The sequence below is a fragment of the Hippocampus guttulatus genome, chromosome 11, assembly GCF_054856545.1.
Source record: "Hippocampus guttulatus isolate MCC_2025c chromosome 11, RoL_Hgut_1.0, whole genome shotgun sequence".
NCBI classification, from domain to species: domain Eukaryota; kingdom Metazoa; phylum Chordata; class Actinopteri; order Syngnathiformes; family Syngnathidae; genus Hippocampus; species Hippocampus guttulatus.
The window spans coordinates 21171473-21192974 of NC_141271.1; the positions used below are offsets into that span (position 1 = coordinate 21171473).

At 47.5% G+C, this 21502-nt stretch overlaps 3 protein-coding genes across 4 annotated transcripts in view; all 3 read left to right on the forward strand.

Moving 5' to 3' along the window:
- Nucleotides 1-203: 203 nt before the first annotated feature.
- On the forward strand, nt 204-4063 carry LOC147198637 (SOSS complex subunit B2-like). The gene is made up of 6 exons (XM_086123216.1): nt 204-1060; nt 1974-2112; nt 2186-2257; nt 2749-2833; nt 3352-3421; nt 3484-4063. The coding sequence occupies exons 1-6, from the start codon at nt 967-969 to the stop codon at nt 3681-3683; spliced, it is 660 nt and encodes a 219-aa protein (XP_085979342.1). The 5' UTR covers nt 204-966; the 3' UTR covers nt 3684-4063.
- A 1495-nt stretch (nt 4064-5558) lies between these two features.
- On the forward strand, nt 5559-8282 carry cxcr1 (chemokine (C-X-C motif) receptor 1). Its single transcript, XM_086123215.1, has 2 exons — nt 5559-5652; nt 6928-8282. The coding sequence occupies exons 1-2, from the start codon at nt 5643-5645 to the stop codon at nt 7995-7997; spliced, it is 1080 nt and encodes a 359-aa protein (XP_085979341.1). The 5' UTR covers nt 5559-5642; the 3' UTR covers nt 7998-8282.
- Nucleotides 8283-9841: 1559 nt separating this feature from the next.
- The window catches only part of spegb (striated muscle enriched protein kinase b), a 28799-nt gene continuing 17138 nt past the window's right edge, over nt 9842-21502 (forward strand). Inside the window, exons 1-9 of one of the 2 annotated variants that reach the window (XM_086123213.1) lie at nt 9842-10651; nt 17318-17404; nt 17511-17568; nt 17661-19126; nt 19213-19356; nt 19918-20100; nt 20572-20738; nt 20924-21012; nt 21096-21271. In XM_086123213.1, coding sequence (XP_085979339.1) covers nt 10240-10651; nt 17318-17404; nt 17511-17568; nt 17661-19126; nt 19213-19356; nt 19918-20100; nt 20572-20738; nt 20924-21012; nt 21096-21271 — 2782 coding nt within the window. In that variant the 5' untranslated portion in view covers nt 9842-10239. Of the gene's footprint in view, nt 10652-17317; nt 17405-17510; nt 17569-17660; nt 19127-19212; nt 19357-19917; nt 20101-20571; nt 20739-20923; nt 21013-21095; nt 21272-21502 lie in introns of those variants that run through there. The other variant, XM_086123212.1, reaches the window with a different exon arrangement.

Sequence of the window (21502 nt, forward strand, 5' to 3'; positions counted from 1 at the left end):
CAAATTGGTGCTTCAGATTTGTGATGGAGTGTTTGCGCTATTAAACATTTTGTAACTATGTAACCAAAGTAACAATGGATCTGTCGACTGGACACGAGTAGAAAATGCATTTAGAAACTAACACCCCCTCTGAATGAGGACAATGGAACATGCCAACCTGTATAAATATCCGACAGCGCTGTGTGACGTACGACCTCCCAAAGCATAGTGGAAGCATGGCTGTCTGTGGCCACGAAAAAACTTGCTTATCTGTCCAGCTGCGTATTTAGGACACATTTGTCGAGAAATGAAAACTTAGCGCGGCAATTTACTCGATTTACTGCCAACTTTAGCTGGCTGCTTATTTATAGAGAGACACACATCGGTTTGGAACACAACCGCTCGTTTGCTTAGACCCAGAAAAGGCAACACAAAGGAAATGCGGTCGGTTAGTATTATCATGTAAATTATACATTCCCTTTTTTTTCAGAGCGAGACTTCAAAACTCATTTAAGCTCTTAAAGGGCAAAATATTTGACTCGGGTTTTGGGATTTTCCAGCCCGGTAGTTACATTTTCAATATAGTATGGCCGTCGCATTGCTAAAAATAGTAACTAACTCTTGATTTTTACATTTATATAACTAAACCCAGCTGCCAATGACGTTTACCATGAAAAGAAACCCGACTCGAAAAATGAAAGAAAGTAGCTAACAACGAGCTAACTGTCGTTGCAGCCAAGAGGGGCTAGTTAGCATTAGCAGCAGACCTATCGCCGTTAAGTTCGAAGTTGGTTTTCTTTTCATTTCGCTCTTGTGACCAACGTCTGTGATTTAACATCGAGTCGGTAATTGTGTACATAAACGAGCGCTGTGAGTGCTTCGGCGTTTCCCATGCTAATATGCTAGCTGGGCTCCTGGTAAAGTAGCCGGTCCCGCCTGTGGCGCTTGCTCGCTCGCTTGCTTGCTTGGGTGGCATCGACACGGACAATGGCAGCGCCCTCGGCCGAGGCGGTGTTCTTGATTAAAGACGTCAAGCCCGGCTCAAAAAACCTCAATATTGTATTCATCGTTTTGGAAATAGGTAAGTGTGAAAAGTGTTGGCCCGCACGTTGGATCTTCCATGTCCTTTGCTCGGATTGCTTGTGTTCTTAAAGGGACAGGCGCGTTTTAGTCATGTCAAGTGTCGAATATTACGTCGAGGGGGTCCCGAGTCCTTATTTTACGTTTAGTTCACACGGCCGTCACGTAACTCGGATTTGTTGGGAAGGTAAGCTTACCTAAGTAGTGAAGTCAGGATTGCAGTAAATATTTGTATGAAAAACTATTCCTGGCCGTCACTGTGAAAAATCTGAAAGGGCCTTTTTTAATGCCGTGCCATAATTTTACATTAACTTCGTGTTTAAAAATATCTCAAATAAGCGAAAAATGTTAAACAATAAAACCACCTCATAAATACGCGAGTAACCAAGGATGCCTTCTTGTGCCATCGTGCACCTTTCACACCCTTGGAACTTAATTTTGGTAAACAAATATTTGTTTGAAAAAACACTTTGCGGTGATAATTACAGCAGTCAAATGAAAAACAAGAGTGGTAACTCGATGACCAAATATTCTTGCACCACTGCGCAAACTAGATAACTGCGTGATATTTGCAACATAGAAAGGGCTAAAAATTACAGTACATATCGGTATGGAAAATACTCCCATAAACAAATTGGAAAACGGTATATGTGGTAGTAACCGGGTGTGCTTTATTGTCATGAAGTGCCATTATGCTCCTGAGCAGGCTAGTTAATTGTGTTGCTTGTCACCCCGAAATTAATTTAGAGTATTTGAAAGATGAGCACTTAGAAGGTCATTAAGTAGACCGCAATGTGGAAAAACTCAAGCATGGCGTTAACTTGATCATTGTATTCTTATTCCACTGTGCCGTTCATGAATAACACCAGGAAAACCCCTCCCTCCACCCCCTCTGAATTATTTTGTTGAAACAGGACGAGTGACCAAGACCAAAGATGGTCATGAAGTGCGATCTTGCAAGGTGGCGGACAAGAGCGGCAGCATCGCCATCTCCGTTTGGGACGAGCTGGGCAGTCTCATCCAGCCTGGTGACATTATCAAACTCACCAGAGGGTAATAAGCCAGCAAGCGGCGGCTCGCCAATTTGTTCTTCGGTGGAATGTCAACGCGCGGCTTCTGTCTTTAGATATGCGTCCATATGGAAAGGCTGCCTGACACTTTACACTGGAAGAGGTGGCGATCTGCAGAAGATCGGCGAGTGAGTAACGGCAGTCATCTACAGAGTCATGTGAGGGACGCACGGAAAAGCAAAACGATCACTTTGCTTTGTGAGGAGTCGTTTTTTTTGTGCCTCGGGTAACGCCCGGAAAAAAAATGTTTTCGACATTAGTCGTATTGTAAGAAAAAAAAGAATTAAGTATTGCAAGACTCGCCATCTGTGCGTATGCACGTGCACCCGTGTGAGCATATGCGCATGCGTCCGTACGTACGTGCAGTATATCGGAGATTAGTACTAAGGTTACAAGAAAGTTGGATAATTGTGAGAACTAGTTTGGCATTGAATATGAGAATAAAGTTGTGTACTTTAAGGATACATTTTGTGCGGTAAAAATAGTAACTACGACGAGATGCGAAATTCTACGTCTTGTCTGGACTGCCGCTTGGAAATATATTCTTTGCAGCCAGTCTTTTCCAGCTTTTCTGGCTTTTGAAGGCGACGTTTCAAGAGCGTTTTCTTGTTCCTTCCAGGTTTTGCATGGTCTACTCGGAAGTGCCCAATTTCAGCGAGGCAAATCCGGAGCTGCTCGCTCAAACAAACCAGCAAAACAAGTCGGTGAGTGACGGCGAGTGACCGCAGCGGAGTTGACCTTGAATTTGCCTCGGAGCGATTACAAATGGAGTACCAGCAAATGGTGCAATTAGAAATATAAATTGAGGGGGATTATGGGGAACAAGACTCCAGTCCACAAGTGCATCCTCCGATTACCGGTGTCAAACTTGCTTTGGAGTCGCGGCGTTGCTCGGATGCCCGTTAGGGCAGTGAATCCACAAAAGTATCGGATCGTCTCATCTCATTATGACTTGTACGCAACAATTTGAGGGATTACTAGTTTTGAAATCAATCGAGTCTAAACTAACTAAAAGAGCTTGTTCAAGTGAGTGTAAAGCGGGGCGCAAAGGGGTTGCAAAATCTCAACGTTGTTGTCACCCATGACAAGTTGACATTTCGGGAGAGATTTCAGCAAGGATCATGCAAGCTGCCACGCCTAATTTTTTCTGTAATGCTTTGAATGTTTTACGCACTTTGAACTTCCGCTCTACAAATAAACTTGCCTCGCTTTTGGCCAACAGGGGAAACCTGACCAAAATCAGAGGGGAAACTCTCCTCCCAATCAGAATTCAGGGACACCATCTGCACCAGGTAAACGGAAATGAAGTACCCCGACAAAAAGAGAATGTAATGATGCCCGTCTCACCGCACAGGTAATGGCGCCATGCCACCGTTTTCCAACAACGGCGGCGGCGCGACGGGCGGCGCCCGCGACTCCGCGTTCGGGAGGCCGAACGGCCGGTCGCCCGGGAACGGGGCGGCTCAGTCTTCTGCGGCCGGACCCCCGTCTGCCACGGCCAAGTCATCGGTTAGCATTAGCAACGGCAGGGACCCGCGACGTGCCAAAAGATGAACTGGGGCAGGGACTCTTGACATGGTCCCGCCTTTTCACCTTCACTTCAACTCAATATTGACTGCTGCCACGGCCACGTGTAGAGTAGCTGCATCGCTCTTTAGCGCGGATGAGATTGTGCCCCTAATTGCTTGCGAGTCTGCGGTTGAGCTGTTTGGAACTCCTTCAGTTGACTTGAGCCCCCCCCCCCCCCTCCCCGCGAGGAACCCACTAAATATTAACAAACACCCCATCCCTGTCCAATTCGGGCAAATCATGCACCCGACTTTTTTCCACTTACAAGTTTAGACCGCTTGCCACAATAGGAGCAATATTAAAGTGGGACCACTCCAAGCTTGACGGAGAAAGTTCACCAAATAAAATTTGCAACTGTTGTCAAACATCGTTTATTTTTTTTATGTACACTTCCGACAGGGGCATTTGCTTCCCGTTGAAGGCCCACACCTCACTGTGCACTGTTTGAAGCAGTTCACTTTGAAGCAACGTATGACCTCAATGTTGCAACGTACTCATTTGTTGCACCAAGCACCTCGCATATTCGCTCTTGGCCTCGCTCCATTTCCTCTCCCACACTGTGACTCACTTTGCATTTCAATGGCAGTTTTATGCGCCCCACAGTGCGCCAAAACTGGATTTACACTGCGGCTCCAACTGCCCAATTCATATTGTGTCTGACGTCGGAAGCACATGAGTATCGAGTAAGGAAATGGGATGTCCGGCACGTGTCGACACAAATGTGACCGTCATGAGCCTCAGGCTTGCCGGTGAGCCCGGAATCATGTGCTGCCGGAACAAGAACAGTATTTCAGTTTCACTGTGTGTTGACACTGCGGGGCCCCGCATGTCAACATGATATTCCGAAATGATCATCTGAACACTTAGTTCCCCCAAATGTACCCACCCCACCCTCCAAAAATATTGTTTAGCAATCCACACGGGGGGAATTCAGGTGTTTCGGCAGGGTTTCAAATGTTTTTTTTATGAAGCCAACGCTCTTTCAAAACAAAACCGGCCGGTGAAATGGAAACATTCCAGGAACGCCTCCCGCCTGAAAGTTTCGACCAAACAGACCTTGTGTTGTGCGCCTCACCTGCATTTCCACCTGCGGCCTGTTGGTGGTCAAGATTCCCCACAGAACAGAGAGGACGATAAAAAAAACGACTCCACGCTCCGTTGCCACGCAGGACTTTTGTTGAACGCGTTTATTTTCTCTTGTTGAAGTGTGCGCGTTGTGTGAAACGTGTGAGCCAACTGAAATACTCCCAATAGGTGATTTTCTTCTTTGGAAAATTACAAAGTACGCATTACGCCATAGGTGTCAAAGTCAGGTCGTGGAGGGCCGCTGCCCTGCATGTTTTCCAAGTCTCCCTGTTGCAACACACCTGATTCGAATGAACAGGTTCAATGTCAGGCTTGCACACCTGATTCGAATGAGGGAGACTTGGCAAACATGCAGGGCAGCGGCCCTCCACGACCTGACTTTGACACTTACGCGTTACGCAGAAAATCAGTCATTTGGGGATGAAATCAGGCCAGGGAGTTGCTCCAATTGAGCCGCAGTCGTACGTCGATCACCTAAAAAGATGGGCAACGCTGCATGGTGATGTTTTGTGTCGTTTTGTTTTTTGTAGGTGATGTAAGTAAGAAGATGTAAAAAAAAAAAAAAAGGTATTGCAATCCCTTTGATTTAAATTTGTTGTAATTTGCTCAGTCAGTCTTTTTATAAATCATCAAATGTTCTGTAAAGTCCCCGTTTCTCTTTTATGTCCACAAACAGCGTGACGGCGTACATCTTATGACAAAACATTTGGCCCGCATGTCAAAAGGGGAAGTGTTTTTGGGGGCCTTTTTGTTCCTTCTTCTTCTTGGGTTGAAGAAAAGCCCAACCACCTGATTCAGTGAAATCGCAAAACGATTCAGCAAAGCACAAAGAAGCCAAGCTGAGGACCAGCCACAAGCATGAGCATGAGTAAGTAACACTTTCTTCAAACTTGAGACACATTGTTACTCGAATTACAAAATGACACGACGGTCCTTTGATTAGCGCGTGAAGTCTGAATTGATTTACGCAAATGGGTAAAAAAAAAAAAACGGTGATGGGAGGAGTGTCCAGAAAGGCCAATTTCTTGTGACACACTTGAGCGCATCGGCTGCCGCACAGGAGCCACCAGAATGACCGGCAAGTACTCAAAACCTTCAAAATGCTTTTGCGGTCCGTTACTGCCTTTGGTTGAAAATGGAAAGCAATTGAGCCACAATTCAATTGAAGGACATTTAATTCCATTGTATGCAGGGGTAGCACGGTGGCGTAGTGGATCGCGCGTTGCGGGTGTTTTATCACTGATAAGCAGAACTGGCAAACAGTCCGTAAAGTAGCCGAATACTCTCGCCTGAAATCTTGCTTTGCCAAAAGTCTGCTGAGATTAATTCAATAAAAACTGTTCGCTATCCAAACTACGGCCCGGGGGCCTTTGGGAGGTTTTTTTTTTCTCCAAATGGTCAGCTAACTTTGCTTTTGTTTCGGTTCAAAATGTGCTCACTGCTCAGTGCGGGGGTTTTGGATCTCATCTGGTGGCCACCCAGAAATCTTGACAATCCAAAACGATTGTCCTTTTCAGTCTTTCAAAAATAAATAGAAAATCGACACATTGGGCACTCTTGCTCTCGGATGAAAAAAAGTGATTGGTTATTGAGTGGCAAGCAGTCCAGGCTTGAGGTCCCTGCTTTTGCTGAAAACCAAGCCTCGAAATGGTCCCAAGTTCTCAACGTTAGCTTATTTGTCCCTACATGCAACGTGACCGATAGGAACCGAAGTCTGACTCGTGCGCAGGCCGTAAGGCACAGGCGTCAAACTCAAGGCCCGGGGGCCACATGTGGCCCGCCAGGTCATTTTATGTGGCCCGCCAAAGCAAATCATGTGTGTCAACTTGCTAAAATCTGTACCGAAAAGTCAAATTGTCACGTGTAATAAATCACGTTGAGATTGTTGCAATAATTTTGTTATCCTGTTTACACTCACTTAAGCAATAATTGAACAAACTATTAGAATTGACTTGACTGTTTTCAAAACTAGTAATCTATGAATTTGTTGTGTACAAGTAATAATTTTGTAGTTTCACTGTCCTAACGGCCCTCCGAGGGAAGCTGGAACTGCAAATTGGCCCGCGACGAAAATGAGTTTGACACCCCTGCCGTAAGGCCGCACGGATGTTTATTGAGATGGACTTCTTGTCCACCCCTCCAGATCTAAGCTCGGCGTCCTACACCATCGACTTTGGCTCGGCGTACGACGAACTCAACTTCACTTACAATGACACCGACTTCGTCCTCAACCCCGAGACGCAACCCTGCAGCCCGTTCACCATCCCGGAGGCCGCCGCCGTCTTTATCAGCGTCTTTTACGTGGTCGTCTTCCTTTTGGCCATTCCTGGGAATCTGGTGGTGGGCCTCGTGATCGGTCTGAGCAAGCAGGCGCTCCCGCCTTCGGACCTCTACCTCCTGCACCTGGCCGTGGCCGACGTGCTGCTGGCTGTCACGCTCCCGTTCTGGGCCACGTCCGTCACCAAGGGTTGGGTGTTTGGAGACCAACTGTGCAAAGTGGTCACCGTCGTCCAAGAGCTCAGCTTCTACTCCAGCATCCTCTTCCTGACGTGCATCAGCATGGACCGCTACATGGTCATCGTCCGAGCCATGGAGGCCCGCCGGTCCGACCGGCGGCTGGTCAGCTGGGGAATCTGCGCCGCGGTGTGGACCGTGGGAGCCCTCCTGTCCTTGCCGGGACTCCTGTACTCGTCGTTCTCGTCCTCCGGTCACTTGGTGTGCGCCGAGTACTACGACCCGCGCAGCGCCGACGAGTGGCGCCTGGCCACCAGGGTCCTCCGCCACTCTCTCGGTTTCATCGTCCCGCTGGCCGTCATGCTGCCCTGCTACGGCGTCACGATCCAGCGCCTCCTTCGCATCCGCGGCGGGTTCCAGAGGCAGCGGGCCATGCGGGTGATCGCGTTCGTGGTGGTGGCCTTCCTGCTGTGCTGGACGCCGTACCACTTGGCCGTGATGACGGACACCTTCTTCCGCGCCAAGATCGTGCAGTACGACTGCCCCGCCCGCTTGGCGGTGGATCGGGCCATGCTGGCCACGCACAGCCTGGGCCTGCTGCACAGCTGCGTCAACCCGGTGCTCTACGCTTTTGTGGGAGAGAAGTTCAGGAGGAGGTTGCAGCAGCTGATGAGGAAGGCGGGCGTCCTGGAGAAAGCGTCGGTGTCCAGGACCAGCAGGTCTTCGCTCTCGTCCGAGATCACGTCCGCGTTCATGTAAAGAACTCGGAAGGGACACTTGCGGAAATCAACAAACTTGTAAATATTCTACCATTGCAATTTCTGTCATCTCCTTTTTTTATTTTATTTTATTTTTTTACATTCTTTCTTGGGTTTTGAATTTTGAAGTGCTTGGATACAAATTGTTGCTTGTGCGAAAATTGAACACGTCAAGTCATTCTGATCATGACCATGAAACCAAAATATTTCTGGGTGTTCATATCATGCTGGGGTGGGAGAGACATGATTAAATTATCCATTGGTGCCTTCGCGCACGTGACATTCACTTGCAGTCTGGACGCAGAGACGTGAACACCTTCTCCAGAAAGACTCCCCCAGGAGTCCCCCCAAAACACAAGATTTGTTGCAAGTCACGTTTGCTTGGAAAAGCTCTCCCAGGTCGTCATGGTAACCAAAGCTCAACTCAACTGTATTTCTAGAGCGCTTTAAAATCACCACCGCTGTACACAAAGTGCTGTACGTGGAGCAAAAATCATTCATAGGACAAACAATAAAACAACACATTGATAACAAAGACGGCAGAAAGCCCAAAACCAGTCAAATGCATTGTACGCCGCCTATACGACCAGTCCAGTGACATCCAATTACATTTCTACACAATTTAACTTCTCTAGTGGAGCTAAGAATTCGGTTATCAAAGGTGGTGTCATGGTAAAAGAAAGACCTCGTTAAACGGCGGCTCAGTTGGAACAAATGCACGGGATGATGCAAACGTAGAAAGAGTACAACGTGCCAACCGACCTTCCGATTACGAGTTGGGAGAGAAACGTGAGAAAATGTGTTTCTCAAGTTTTGCAACACGCGAACGCATGTCAACATGATGACAAAACAGGATGTTTTGTACCACCTCAAGACAAAATGAGCTTTTTTTTTTGTTTTAAATAAGATATCCTTTATTTGTCCCACACTGGGGAAATTTACAGTCTGCAGCAGCAAATTTGGGGGGGTAGAAAGAAGAAAACCACAAAAAGAAATATAGATAAAGAGAGCTGTACACAGTTCAATATAAGTGCAATATAAATACAGATATAGATATATATATAAGCATACATGCAACTTGGTACCTTTGCATTTTAAGTTTTCATGCACTGGTCATCGATGGGGACGATTAACATCCAAGGCATTTTATTGCCCCCTAATGTTCAACTGCTTGTATTGAATCACGAGTGACGAGCCGATCCTTTATTTACAAGACAATACAAGACAACTTTATTGATATGGCGCTTTCACAACAGCAGCGGCTGTCACAAAACGCTTTACGGAACAGTTAACAGATAGGTGTCAAAGTCAGGTCCTGCAGGGCCGCTGCCCTGCATGTTTTCCAAGTCTCCCCGTTGCAACGCACCTGATTCGAATGATCAGATCATCAGCAAGCTCTGCGCAAGCCTGACATTGAACCTGTTCATTTGAATCAGGTGTGTTGCATATATGTTTGAAAGTGCTCGATAAATACAGTTAACTTGACTTATAATTACAATGAGCCTACAATAGTCATACTTTGCCATTTCATAACCTCTTAAACGCGATAGCTGTCCTGTACCAATGCACCACCCTGCGTTCTGCCAAGTTTGGCTTGTCGCACCACCTCCCATGATCGACTGACCCGGGGCTGGCTAAAAACGACAAAGGGGGTGGGACCCTTCGCCGGTGGCAGCTGCCATTGTCAGGCTTGCTGGGCCCACGTTAGTGATTTCCCCCTCCAAACAGGCGGCAGCGGAGGTGGTGGCGGCGGCAGTGGTGGCGGGGTGGGGGGGAAGGTACGCATGGGGTGCATTAGCTCATGGGAAAAGGAAGGCGGGGGGCACTGTCCAAGCCACGGGACGGTGGCTTGACGCTGAGCAGCAGAAACCAAGCGGGACTTGCAGCCTATCAAAGGAAAACGCAGAGAAGAGTCACACTCGCTGGGAATGGTGACCGAGAGCTCGAGAGCAGGGCAAGAAGAAAAAAAAGGCCACGGTCGTCACTTTCAAGAGACACGAGTCAAAGGCGTTGTTATTGCAACGTGATCCAAGGGGTCTCGCACTAAATATACCCCTGTGTCAGAGACTGGCACCCAGCTCCTTCTCCTGAATCAGCAGGTAACCTTTTGGGCTTTACTTCAGCAGCACCGAGGGCATCTGAGAGACTTGAAGGATCTGGAAATTCCAAAATGTGACATCAGGTGTCTCCAAAATTCGACAATTAAATTCGTGCCCCAGCCATAACGATCACTCGGTAACAGAATGAAAAAATATGAAGGGGACGCGTCCCCAAAGAAGGAGGTGGGTGAAGCGCCCCCGAGTGCCGTCGTGCCGCCCAAGCGCTCCAAAGTCAGCCCGGAGCGAACGCTCGCCGAGCCCCGAGGACCTTCCTTTCCCAGCCCGACTCCGCCGGTTTTCACGCGCAAGATGCGGAATGCCGCCGTCGGGACGGGCTGTGACATCCGGCTCAAGGTGACCGTTTGCGGAGACCCCCAGCCTTCGCTGTACTGGTACCACAATGACGAGCTCCTCAACATGGAAAACCAGGAGTACGGAGGCCTCTGGATTCGGGATTGCAAGCCCGGCGATGCCGGCCTCTACACCTGCATTGCGAATAACCACCTGGGAGAGGCCCGCAGCAGTGCCGTGCTGGCCGTCTTGGATCTCGGTGAAGGTGAGCCGCACGTGTCGCATTAGTTCTGACGGTCTCGCCGCGGGAAGTAATAATAATAATAATAATACATTTTATTTATAAGCGCCTTTCAAGACACCCAAGGACACTTTACAATAACAAAAAACACAAAACAATGCGGGTTGAGCAGCGGCAGCCAAAACGCGCCAGCGTTCACTCAACCCGAATGTCAGAAAAGAAACCACAGGGGAGGGAGAGAGGGAGAAAAAAACCCACGCTCGAACTACCCTCATTTTGAGGATAATTTGAGTGAGGCAAAAAAACTCCTGCACAAGCATATGACAGTTACAACAGGTCACAAGACATAAACAATGAAGATGGTGAATCAAGAGAATGTATGAGGGAGGGGGTGATGGTGGGGGACTAGCTTCCGTGCATATTTTCATCAGGGGAAGGTCGAGATAGCAGATGTTGTTTTGGTAGCAGGCTGCCCAAGAATTTAAGACAGCCTTCAGTCCGTGGCTTATGTCTCTTTAGTGGCGTCGATCAGCCAAATCCATGATTTCAGTCAAAATTTCACTGTGTGGCCGAAGCGATTAAACATGGTGGCCACCTTCGGTACTCTGGGGGATGGCCAAACGACAATGGCTGGCCACCTGGTCCATTGTGGTCATGGCTTCTCGAGACATTTGCGCGTCATGACGGACGGACCCGTCCCCGATTCCATGTTCCTCGGCAAAACTGTTGACGGCAGTTCAGATTTCCCGAGAATCCTCGGAAAGGTCAATCTTTCACACAGGCTTGAATTTTTCACAACCGACATCCACCGTCACTCGTTTTTTTTTCAAGACCCAATCTTAGCTGATTGAAGTGTTCGTCAGCGTCGAGTCTGGCCAAGGCGTTTATCATCGACCCTCTCAGCAGAGAAAAGCACGACTCATTTGAAAAGTGAATCTCTTTTACAAAGTCATGCTGAGCGCTGCAGAACATCAACAAAGTGCTGGAGCTGATACGCGCCGGGCATTTTTGTCCAGGCCAAGTCATTTGTCAAAGCAGCAGCTCTGACGCTGTCGCAAAAACGGAATTTAGTGCGACACTTCCCAAGATATTTTGCTGATCGGGCTCAGCTTGGCAGTGACATCATGACAAAAGCCAAAAGAGCAACGTTGACCGTGAAATCTTTCGTTTTTCTGTGAAGCAGCGAGAAACAGATTTCTAACATCCAAACGGATTTTGCCTTTGACAATCCCGAATGATTCAAAAACACAATTTTTCCGAATGCAAAAAAAATGATCTAATACTGCTAGCAGTGATAAATAAAACCAGGAGTGACGATTGCCTTGGATGCTGTAGAAAAAATCCAGCATATGTGAAGTTTATGCTCTTTGCAGTTGATCCAAGGCTATTGGAAAGAAAAAAAGAATATTGTTGCAAAGCAACCCAAATGTCAAATGATCATTCATAATTCACATCTCTCACAGAGTTCTTGCAATATGATCTAATTTTTTCGGCCACAACGGGATGCAGGTTTCTCGTGAAGGGAAGCCATTTTCAATTAAAAAGCAAAACTTTTCCAGCCCAATTTTGCAACACACAGATGAGGGAACAGGAATTTGGGGTGTGAGTCCGAGCTCTCCTGTTCTTGGACTGGTCATCACTCCGTTGCAGGACGCGTACATAAAAACTACCGTCATTCACACTTAGCGTGCATTGACATCTATAGACAATTTTATAAGTTTGTTTTGTAGAGTGAGAAGCGGAGTTCACTCCGGTCCGATCACCAGTCAATTGCAAGTCACATCTCAACAAACGACACCTCACGCTTACATTCACACCAACGCAGCGATTTCATCCCATTATAAGCCGGCAAGGCAAAGATCGCACGCTGCAAATGCGCGGCTCAGTCTCAGTGGTCAAGGCTCTCAACATCGTGCCATTCGTTTTCTTTTTACTCGTGAGTGATGAAACAACAATTTGAGCGAAGTCCTCGGCGAGCCCCCACCTTGGAAATAAGGTCGGACAATCGGTCTCAAAAGTTTCCTCCACTTTAACCCCCGAGTTTGAGCGAGTAGCCGGCTGATTTGCCGTGTTGGTGCTCGACAGCTGTCCCATCACTCAACCACGCTGCCTCAACATTTCTCTCTCGCTCTCTCGCACTTCCAAAACGTCTCTACCGGCTGCCCCCGCGTCCACCGACTCTCTCGTTATTTATATCGCGGAATGTGCCAGGCCTTAGATTTTCTGGATGTTCGCAGGCCGGCGTCTCTCCTGTTACACGGGAAGACATCAGCGCTAATTTTATCACCGCCCGGTCCGACTGCTTCTCCCTTCTGCCTCTCACTATATTCCGTACAGTGTTAAATTCTTCGATTTGCTGAAATTTATTCCCCACCCGATGCGATAATGTCGCCGACCCGCGCCAGTCCAACGTCAAATCGGCAAGACTTTCCTTCTATTTACGAGATCGTAAATATCATTTGTGCAGACTATTTTTCAACGCTTGAGTGGAATTCGAGGAGTCGGAAGCGTGAGGTCAGACGAATCATCGGTATACATCGCAACTGGAGCACCTTCTGATCCGAATTATAGGATATATGCAAAGACTGACTTTCACCAAGAACCCTTAAAAGACAGACATTTTCACCAGGAATGTTTCCGGCAATCAAAAAGTGACCGGGAACGGGTTAAGGTTTTTGCGCAGGCAAAAGTTGAACCCAATGCAGAGAAGGACGAGAGACGAGGCAGTGGAACAGGAGTAATCTTGGGGAAAAAAAAATAATCGACCAGGAAAAAGGGGAAAACTCAAAGTACTGGAAGAAGACGGAACAATCATCAATGAGCAGTCCAAAAGTCAAGATACAAAGAAACAGCGGATGGACTTTAGCGTTTCGTGACGCGACGACGGAAACACGACGTACAACAAAAATGACGCAACGAAACCGGGGAACTAAATCGAACCAAATTGATGAGACGGTGAGGCACACCTGGACGGGATGTTGAAGAGAGAGCGAATTAGTCGACACAAGGAACAGGGCTGATGAGACCGGGTGGAAACAAAGCCCCCGTGAGCAGACAAGACACAAACTTTTACCCATTCACGCCCGCGGACAATTTAGAGCCCTCACTTTGCGCAACAAGTGTGTTTTGCGGATGTGTGAGGGAAAAGAGTACCTGGAGACATCCCGCACTTAGCTGTCCCAACCAAGACTCGAACCCAAATTTCATGGTGTTGAGAAATTCTTGCTTGACCGAAAAATCCCTGGACGCTGGCATATATTGTGACAACTGCTCTCATTGTACTCTGAATTTTTTCTAGTGGCGGGTGGTCGGGCTCTGGTATGAAAATGTTAGCGTTGCTCTGGGCCGCGATGGCTCCTCTCCAGCGTGGTTGGACGCCAGCCTCAACACGGCCTATTCCTCTGGGGTCGTAAGTCGGACTCAACAGGTGGGGCTCCTTTTACACCGTGGAAATCACCCTGCACTGGATTGATCCACCCGTCTGTTAAATGGTCGCGCTTAGCGGTGGTGGTGGTGGTGGTGCGCAAAAGACACCTTTGGGAAGCAGTGAGCCAGTTGCTTTGGAAACAGGGAAATTCTTGATTTGGAGCAGGGCGGGATTATGTGGGATGGGAAATAATCTTCATTTCGGGATGTTTTGGTTTTTTTCACCACTATATACAGTATATTTTTTGTTTGCTATCATATTCTTCACAATTGTAAAAGAAGTTACAGATGATGTGGCCAATTGTAAAAGTTGCTCGTTCGAAGAGAGGCGGTCAAAAGTTGTGTGTCAGTATGAACATTTATATTTACAGTATATAGATCCATTGTGAGACCAAGAAAGGTTTTCTTATTCTTATTCATAGAGATGTGAAAAAACATCAACATGTAATAGTGTCCAAATCGTCGACTTGGCCAATTCGTAGTCTCGCCTGAGCTTCGTCCGGGAGACTCCAAAAGTGAGAGACGAGCTCAGCCTTCACCCACAGCGAGATTTCCTTCTGCTTCCGTTTACCGGACGTATTTTCAGGCCATGTGCGCCGTGCTTGGGGAAGTGCGCCAATCTACCAGTTGATCTGGAAGCGTTGCTAAGCAACGGAAGGGAATCCCGCGCTGTACAATTTGTTCAGAAGCGCGGTCGCGGCGGCAGTTCGCTTCCCACCGTTCGTCGTAACCAAGGCCTTTGCACTATTTTGTGGCAAGTCGTTGTCGACAATCTCGGCAAATGGAAAATGAATTACGTGGAATGTAATGGGAGTGAAAACGTAAACGGGGTACGTTGACAAGAGGTTCACCTGTGTGTGTGTGTGTGTGTGTGTGTGAGATATATAGATATGTTTATAAGTTTACACTTGTCTAGGCAACCAAGTTATCAATGCTCCATCTTATCAGTGTTCCATCAAGGCAGAGAAGCGTGGAGCAGTGTGTAGGTTTTTGCCCATGATTTGCCGCCTCTCTCTCTCTCTATCTCTATCCCTTTGATAACGCATCTTCGCCGCATCACACTAGATGAGGAAAAAGCCGCAGATGCCCGGCCAGCAAGGGGTGGGGGGACAAAAAAAAATTTAAAATCATGAGAAATATCAACCAATGCTGTCGATGGCTGGCTCCCTCCCACTGTTCTCCTGCCCGCCTGTGGATGTTTGATGCCTGGAGGTTGGAAGGCAGCGGGGGAGGATGCTCACACCGTCGCTGGCCGCTGTGCGGACAGGGGGCGACCGCGCCGGAAAATTTGCATCCAAGCAACATTCCCGCACACCGGCGGAGGCTTTTAAAGAAGGCTTTTCACCAACGGATTCTCCCAGAAGAAGGAATGCCGAGTGTCTTGGGTGGAATTTATGACATAACGAATCAAGTGCCTTCTCGCCAGCTGAGCATTTTGTCTTCAAGTTGATTTCCGCGAAGGTTGCGGGGAATTCCTTGTAGTAGTAGTAGAGGCGATGCCGGGAGTTTCCCTGAAAAAAATCCTTCAAAGTAGTGATCAGGCAAGTGATTTGGAATTCTGTTTGATTTTGTCGCCTTCATTTTCGATGTGGTACTTCTGTGCCGCTTTGACCGTGAGCATTTGTAGCTGTTGAACAGTTGAGTTCATTCCAACTCACAGTTCTGAAGTTGCAGGTTCGACTTTCCTCTCCGGCTTCCCCGTGGGGCGTTCATACGTACTCCGTGTGCTTGTGTTGATTTCCACGAGGTGCTCCGGCTTCTCTGCCGTGCTCCGAAAGCACAAACTCATCTCTTTTCGTTGCCGTTGGCGTTTGTAAATGCGTTGCCCAAAGTGGGTTGCCCGCACGATCCGTGCCAGGCGTAGTTAACAGGTCACCATGACAGTTCGAGTCTGTGGCCAGCGATAAAGTCGAGCCACTCTTGTTTGTCCAGCTTCCCATTTTGGCTGACTGGGCAGATTTCTGTTGAAACTCACTCGCCGATGCTGTTCTGATCGTTGGATTGAAGCACTTTCAGATAGGACTGGGTTCGAGTTACCGCCGTGCCTCATAGACAGTTCAGCACAACGCATCCCTGCGCATTCCTCCTCAAAATGCTCCCATTCTCACTTTGGACTTTTAACGCTCACTAATTTTCTTCAATGCCGAGAACAGATTTGAGCTCACAGTTGGAACTTAATGGCTACAATTCAATCCCAAAGTATTGGAACGGTGAGGCCGCTTCCTTCACTTTTGTCATCGCCTGTAGACAGTTGGTTTTCAAAAACTGAGCGCGAGACACCAGATCAGCATTTTCAGCTATCTTTACGTTTGGAATTGACGCACAACTCCGCAGATGGCAACAAACACAGTTTTCATTTCGAAGACCAGGTTGGATGAATAAAACATGTCGACGCTCACTTTCAGTTTTGGGTGACAGTTCGACAACTTGAAAAGCAGAGTGTGGTGATGTCAGTGACAATCTGCAGAAGACAGGAAAGACGCTATCGCCATCTCCCCGTTTTCAGCAATTGAACTAAACAAACAAAGGAGTTGATCTTGGCCAAGAAATGGAAGGTTATGGACGTGCCAGGTCCATTTCCAGACTTAAACCCAGTCAAGCATGCATTTTTTTTTGCAGGGATGAGGGAGACCAAAGAGGAGACTGAGGGAAGTAAAATTTCTTCCAATGCTTTTGCTCACATCAAGATGTGGTCTTTAATTCGATGCAAAAAGGATTAGAAGATAAATTGTATCCCAAAAGCAGATCCAAATCCATGAATGAAAGATGAAAAGATGACGTTGAGTTTGGCGTTATTGCAAAAAGGTTTCACCTTTGAAATATGAGCCCTCAGTTCAGCATCTTTGAAGGGATCGTATGAAGGATTTCCCTCAAATCTAAATAGTAAAAGGATGCGCGGCTTATCATTATGAAGCATTCGGGTTGTGTCCTGCAGACTGCGGCTTCTGGATCGTCGTATGCCAAACACCATAAACTAATTTTATTGTGCTGTTCTGAGTTGGAGAGTGTCAACGTTGGTTCTTTACCCTAGCATGCACATTGAAGCAACGTGTGTGCTGTTTTCACTGCTGGTGAAAAAGAAATACCTCCGTTTATGTAATCCCGCCTACTATGAAGCGAGACGCCGCGAGAGCAGCCAATGACTCAGCGCTTCTTTCTATTTTAAGGCCCGATTGTGTCTAAATTCCCTCTCCTCATGAGCAAATCAGAACTAAATGTGGTTTTCATGCTACTATTTCTCTGTTCATACTTATTGTATTTTAGAATCAGACAGCAGTGAGGACGAAGGGGAAGACCAATTTGAGACCAATGAAAATCGTGTGGAAAGTGAGGACCGTGCAGTGCACCCAGGTATCCATCCGCCTTGTCTTCATTTATACGTTCTCTGAAAACTTGCATGACACACAGATGAGAGGCTCCTCATATCCAATCAACGTTTGCATTTTTTGAAACGCAGTGATGGACAAGTGTGCAGATGATGAAACCAGAGCATGCGAAGATTTCACGAAAGCAAGGCAAGACTTCTCTTTGTACTTGAAGTTCATTTTTCAGAGATTTTAAATGATTTGAACGGTGATCCAAAATCCGCTGGACTCTTGTCTTTTAGGAGCCAGTCAAATGATTGTCCAAGAGGTTCTCCACGAGAAGTTCTCCCGCCCCCGTCCCCAAGACTCGTCAAACGTGCCTCCACCTCTCCAATGCCAAGTCGCTCCGGTTCGACAACACCTCTCAGCTTGCGGAAAAAAGTTGCTGCACCAGCTGAATACCAAGACACGGTGCCTGCTGAATTTGAAGAAAAGGTTAAAATGCCCAAATCCCCAAATAACACCCAAGATTCACGCCCGCAAACTCCAGTGAGCGAGTACTCCCGGAAAGACTTGACTCTGAGACCATCACCGAAGCTTACCAGAGCAAGTTCCAAAGTTTTTGAGAAGGTCCGTGACTTGGAAGAGAGAAGGCGAAGCCTGGACGAAGGTTCCGTATCAGGGAGATCCTGGGCAGGGTTCAATCGAGCGGGCTCCGTCGACTCGGATGACGGTGGTAGCCGTCTGGGTATTTCACGAGAAAGTTCCAGGGAAGATCTGAGAGAGGCTCTCAAAGAAGACGCGGCCGAGCGCAGATCAATGTTCAAACAGAGGGCTGCCTCGCTCGAGGAGAAACCTCGCTATTCTCAAAAGGTACAGGACATAGAGAACAAGTTCACGCAGGAGCTGCAACGTATCAAAAAGCTTGTCGGTAAACCCCATTTGAAGAAATCCTTTTCAACAGAACAGCTCACCTTGAAGGCGAGGCAGCGCCAGCCTTTCAGGAAAATCGAACCTATTCCCCCGCAGGTCCTTGAAAGACTTCAAGAGAGGGAACGATGTCAGTGGGCAAAAGAGCAAAAAGGACTCCATCCGGGACAGCAAACGCCAGAGCAGCGGCATTCCCTAGTTCAAAACAGCACAAGTACCGGTATCACAAGAGTAAAAGAGGCCACTGAGTCAATGCAGTTATCGGACTTGGCGGGAGTACGATCACTTTGGGACCTGAGTCGAGTCAGCCCAGTTACTGAAATAATTCAGAGGTCATCATCGCCGGCCTTATTCCAGCAACAAACGGGAGACTCACAGAGTTTGACGAATCTGGAAACGACTGCACAAAAACTTGAAATGAGGCCCCCAAGTCCGATGGTACAAAGGATTTCAAGGAGCCAAGAATCTCCGCGTAGCCCTGAACTTCCAACGCCAACGCAAGGTCACGATACGGCAGGGAGAACGAAGGCGACAGAAGTAACGTTGAGAAAAGTTGAAAACAGGCCTGATAGTCCACTCGTAAAAAAATGTGCTGTCCCTGCTCAAGATACAAGTCATCAAACAGCCCCAACACCCACGGGCAGGGTACGAGCCGATCCACCAAAGGAAAAAACCGAGGTGGCTCTCCCAAAAGAAGCTCCAACTAGAAGCATCCCTAAAATTGTTGTGGAAGGTGAAGATGTTCCCAAGGAGACAAATGAACCCCGACAAGCCAAAGGACAACAGCCGAAGACCAAAGTCAAACATCGTCGTCAACGAGCAGCGTTTCCTGAAATGGGTTGGACATATTTTCATCATTTTGCAGTCTGCATGTTGCCATAGAAGTCACACTTGAACCTTTGTTTACCTTTCGTGATACTGCAGATTCCTCAGATGATTCCTACGTGTCTGCCGAAGAGGACCCAATGGAAGCACCCGTCTTTGACTTTCCTCTTCGAGATACGATCGCCAAATGTGGCTCGGATGTGCTACTCAAATGTAACATCTCCGGCACGCCTATTCCTGAAGGTATCAGATGAAAAGCTGTCCTTGAAGAAGACATTAATTCAGTTCCCAGTTCGCAGACATTCTTTGGTCATTCAGGTCCTCCGAAGGCCACGTTTTCGGCCGCACAACGTCACTTCCGGCGCGACCTCGACCGCATGTGGTGTCCAAATTCACGTTAAGCCCGTCCAGATTAATCAAGGTTTATGCGGTCGACGGGGGTTATATGAGGAGGACTCTTTTCAGCCATTGAAGGAACCAACCTTCGTTCCAGACTTTGGAAAATACCCCCGTCGTGCCGGAAGTGACGTCGTGTGGTCAAAGGACGCAGCCTGTGAATTTGGACACAGTTAAATGACCGTGGCAGTTACTATATACGTTAACTGTTGAGAAAAATTCAGAAGGGCTCACTTAGAGACGCATTTTCAGGATAACAAAAGATTTGTTTTGTTTTCATGCTAGATTTGGTGAGCAGGCACTGATTACATACAAATAAAAAGACTATTTCCATAGTTTGTCCTCTTTGAGGAATGCACACGAAGCAATCTAACATGCTGAATAATGCCTGATGCAATTGTGTTGAAGTCACCTGGACAAAAGACAGCGTGGAGGTCACCGGCCTTTCAAATTACGCCGTCAAAGTGGAAGGCGAACGACACAGTCTACTCATAAAATCGGCGCAGATGTGCGACGCTGGAAACTACGGCGTCACGGCTGTGAACCAGGAGGGCAAAGTGACCAGCAATGCTACACTCACAATCAAAGCAGGTGTGTGCTATTTAAACCTTGAGCGCCGTCAGCTGTCGTCAGTTCTTGTGGGCCATCAAAGCCTCTTTAATCAGACATCATTTTTGGAGAATGACTGCGCATTAAGAAATGCTCTCCTCAACGAGATAACGAGACAGTGGTGATGTGCAAATACGTTTCGTCTGCCTTCCTCTGCCACTCCCGCTCTCTTCCTTCCTTCAGCCAGTTGTATGTGCAATATATTCCAGCTCAACAACCGTACTTATAGTTACCATAGCAACAAAGAGCAAAACTGAACCTATAAATTGCTCACTGGGGCTCAGTCGCTTGTCTCTGTGGATATCTGTTATTGTTTGGATTTGACGTTTCACAATCGCGTTCATGTCAAGGGGTTCTGAAAACAATCAGAATGTGTTCGTTATTATCCATCCACAAGAAAATACATCAAAGGTTTTACCCCTCATCAGATTTCACCAATGTGCAATTTGGCAGAACCCATTCAGGAACCGAAGAGTGTCTTGGGTCTTCCGATGGACATCAGCAGCCCCATCACGTCGGACGAGGAGTACCTCAGTCCCTTGGAGGAAGCCATGGATTTTAGTTCGCAACAGCCAAGAGGGACGCTCGAGACCAAGTTCAAGAAAGCTCCTGCATTTCTGGTGAGAGCGGACAGCCGACCTCAGCGGTTTAACATTTTGGAGTTGATCACATGCGGCAATTTTGTTTCACATGAGGCACGGGAATTTGCCCAGTGTGTCTGTTGCCATGCATTGCGATTCCAGAGTGACATTTGGTTGCAAATCTCAACTGCATTCCGAATTGTGTTTTGGTCCGTGTTAAACAGGAAACAATGACTGATCAATCCGTTGTTGAAGGACAGGAAGTCACCATGTTTGTCCGCATAAGTGGTCAACCAAAACCTTTGCTGTATTGGTACGTGTCGCCAATCATTGACACGGTAGTTGCAGAGTTGAAGTTGATGATTGATTTATGTCATTTCTATTTTATTCCTGCAGGTTGAGAGACAGAGTTACGGTCAAAAGTGGCCCACGCCATACTGTCCGGGAGACAGAGAATGGCACTTTTCAAATGACCATCCATTCGGCCCTGAGGTCAGACTCGGGGATTTACACCTGCAAGATTATCAATGAGTTTGGAACCAAACAGTGTGAAGGGACCCTAGACGTCAAAGGTAATAATACAAAAAACATACATCAGAGCCGCTCACCGCTCCGATCCTCTTCTGTCCTGTCCTCCTGTATTTGCTCCTTGTAACGTTGCTTTCTCACACAGTGTAGAACTGTCTTTCCAGATTGGTAAATGCAGTTCAGCGTTGCTTCTGTCCTGTCCTGTGTCCATCCTATTTGCTTTTGTGTGAAATCCTGATTTTCTCAGTGGCACTGCATAGCCACTCGTATACACT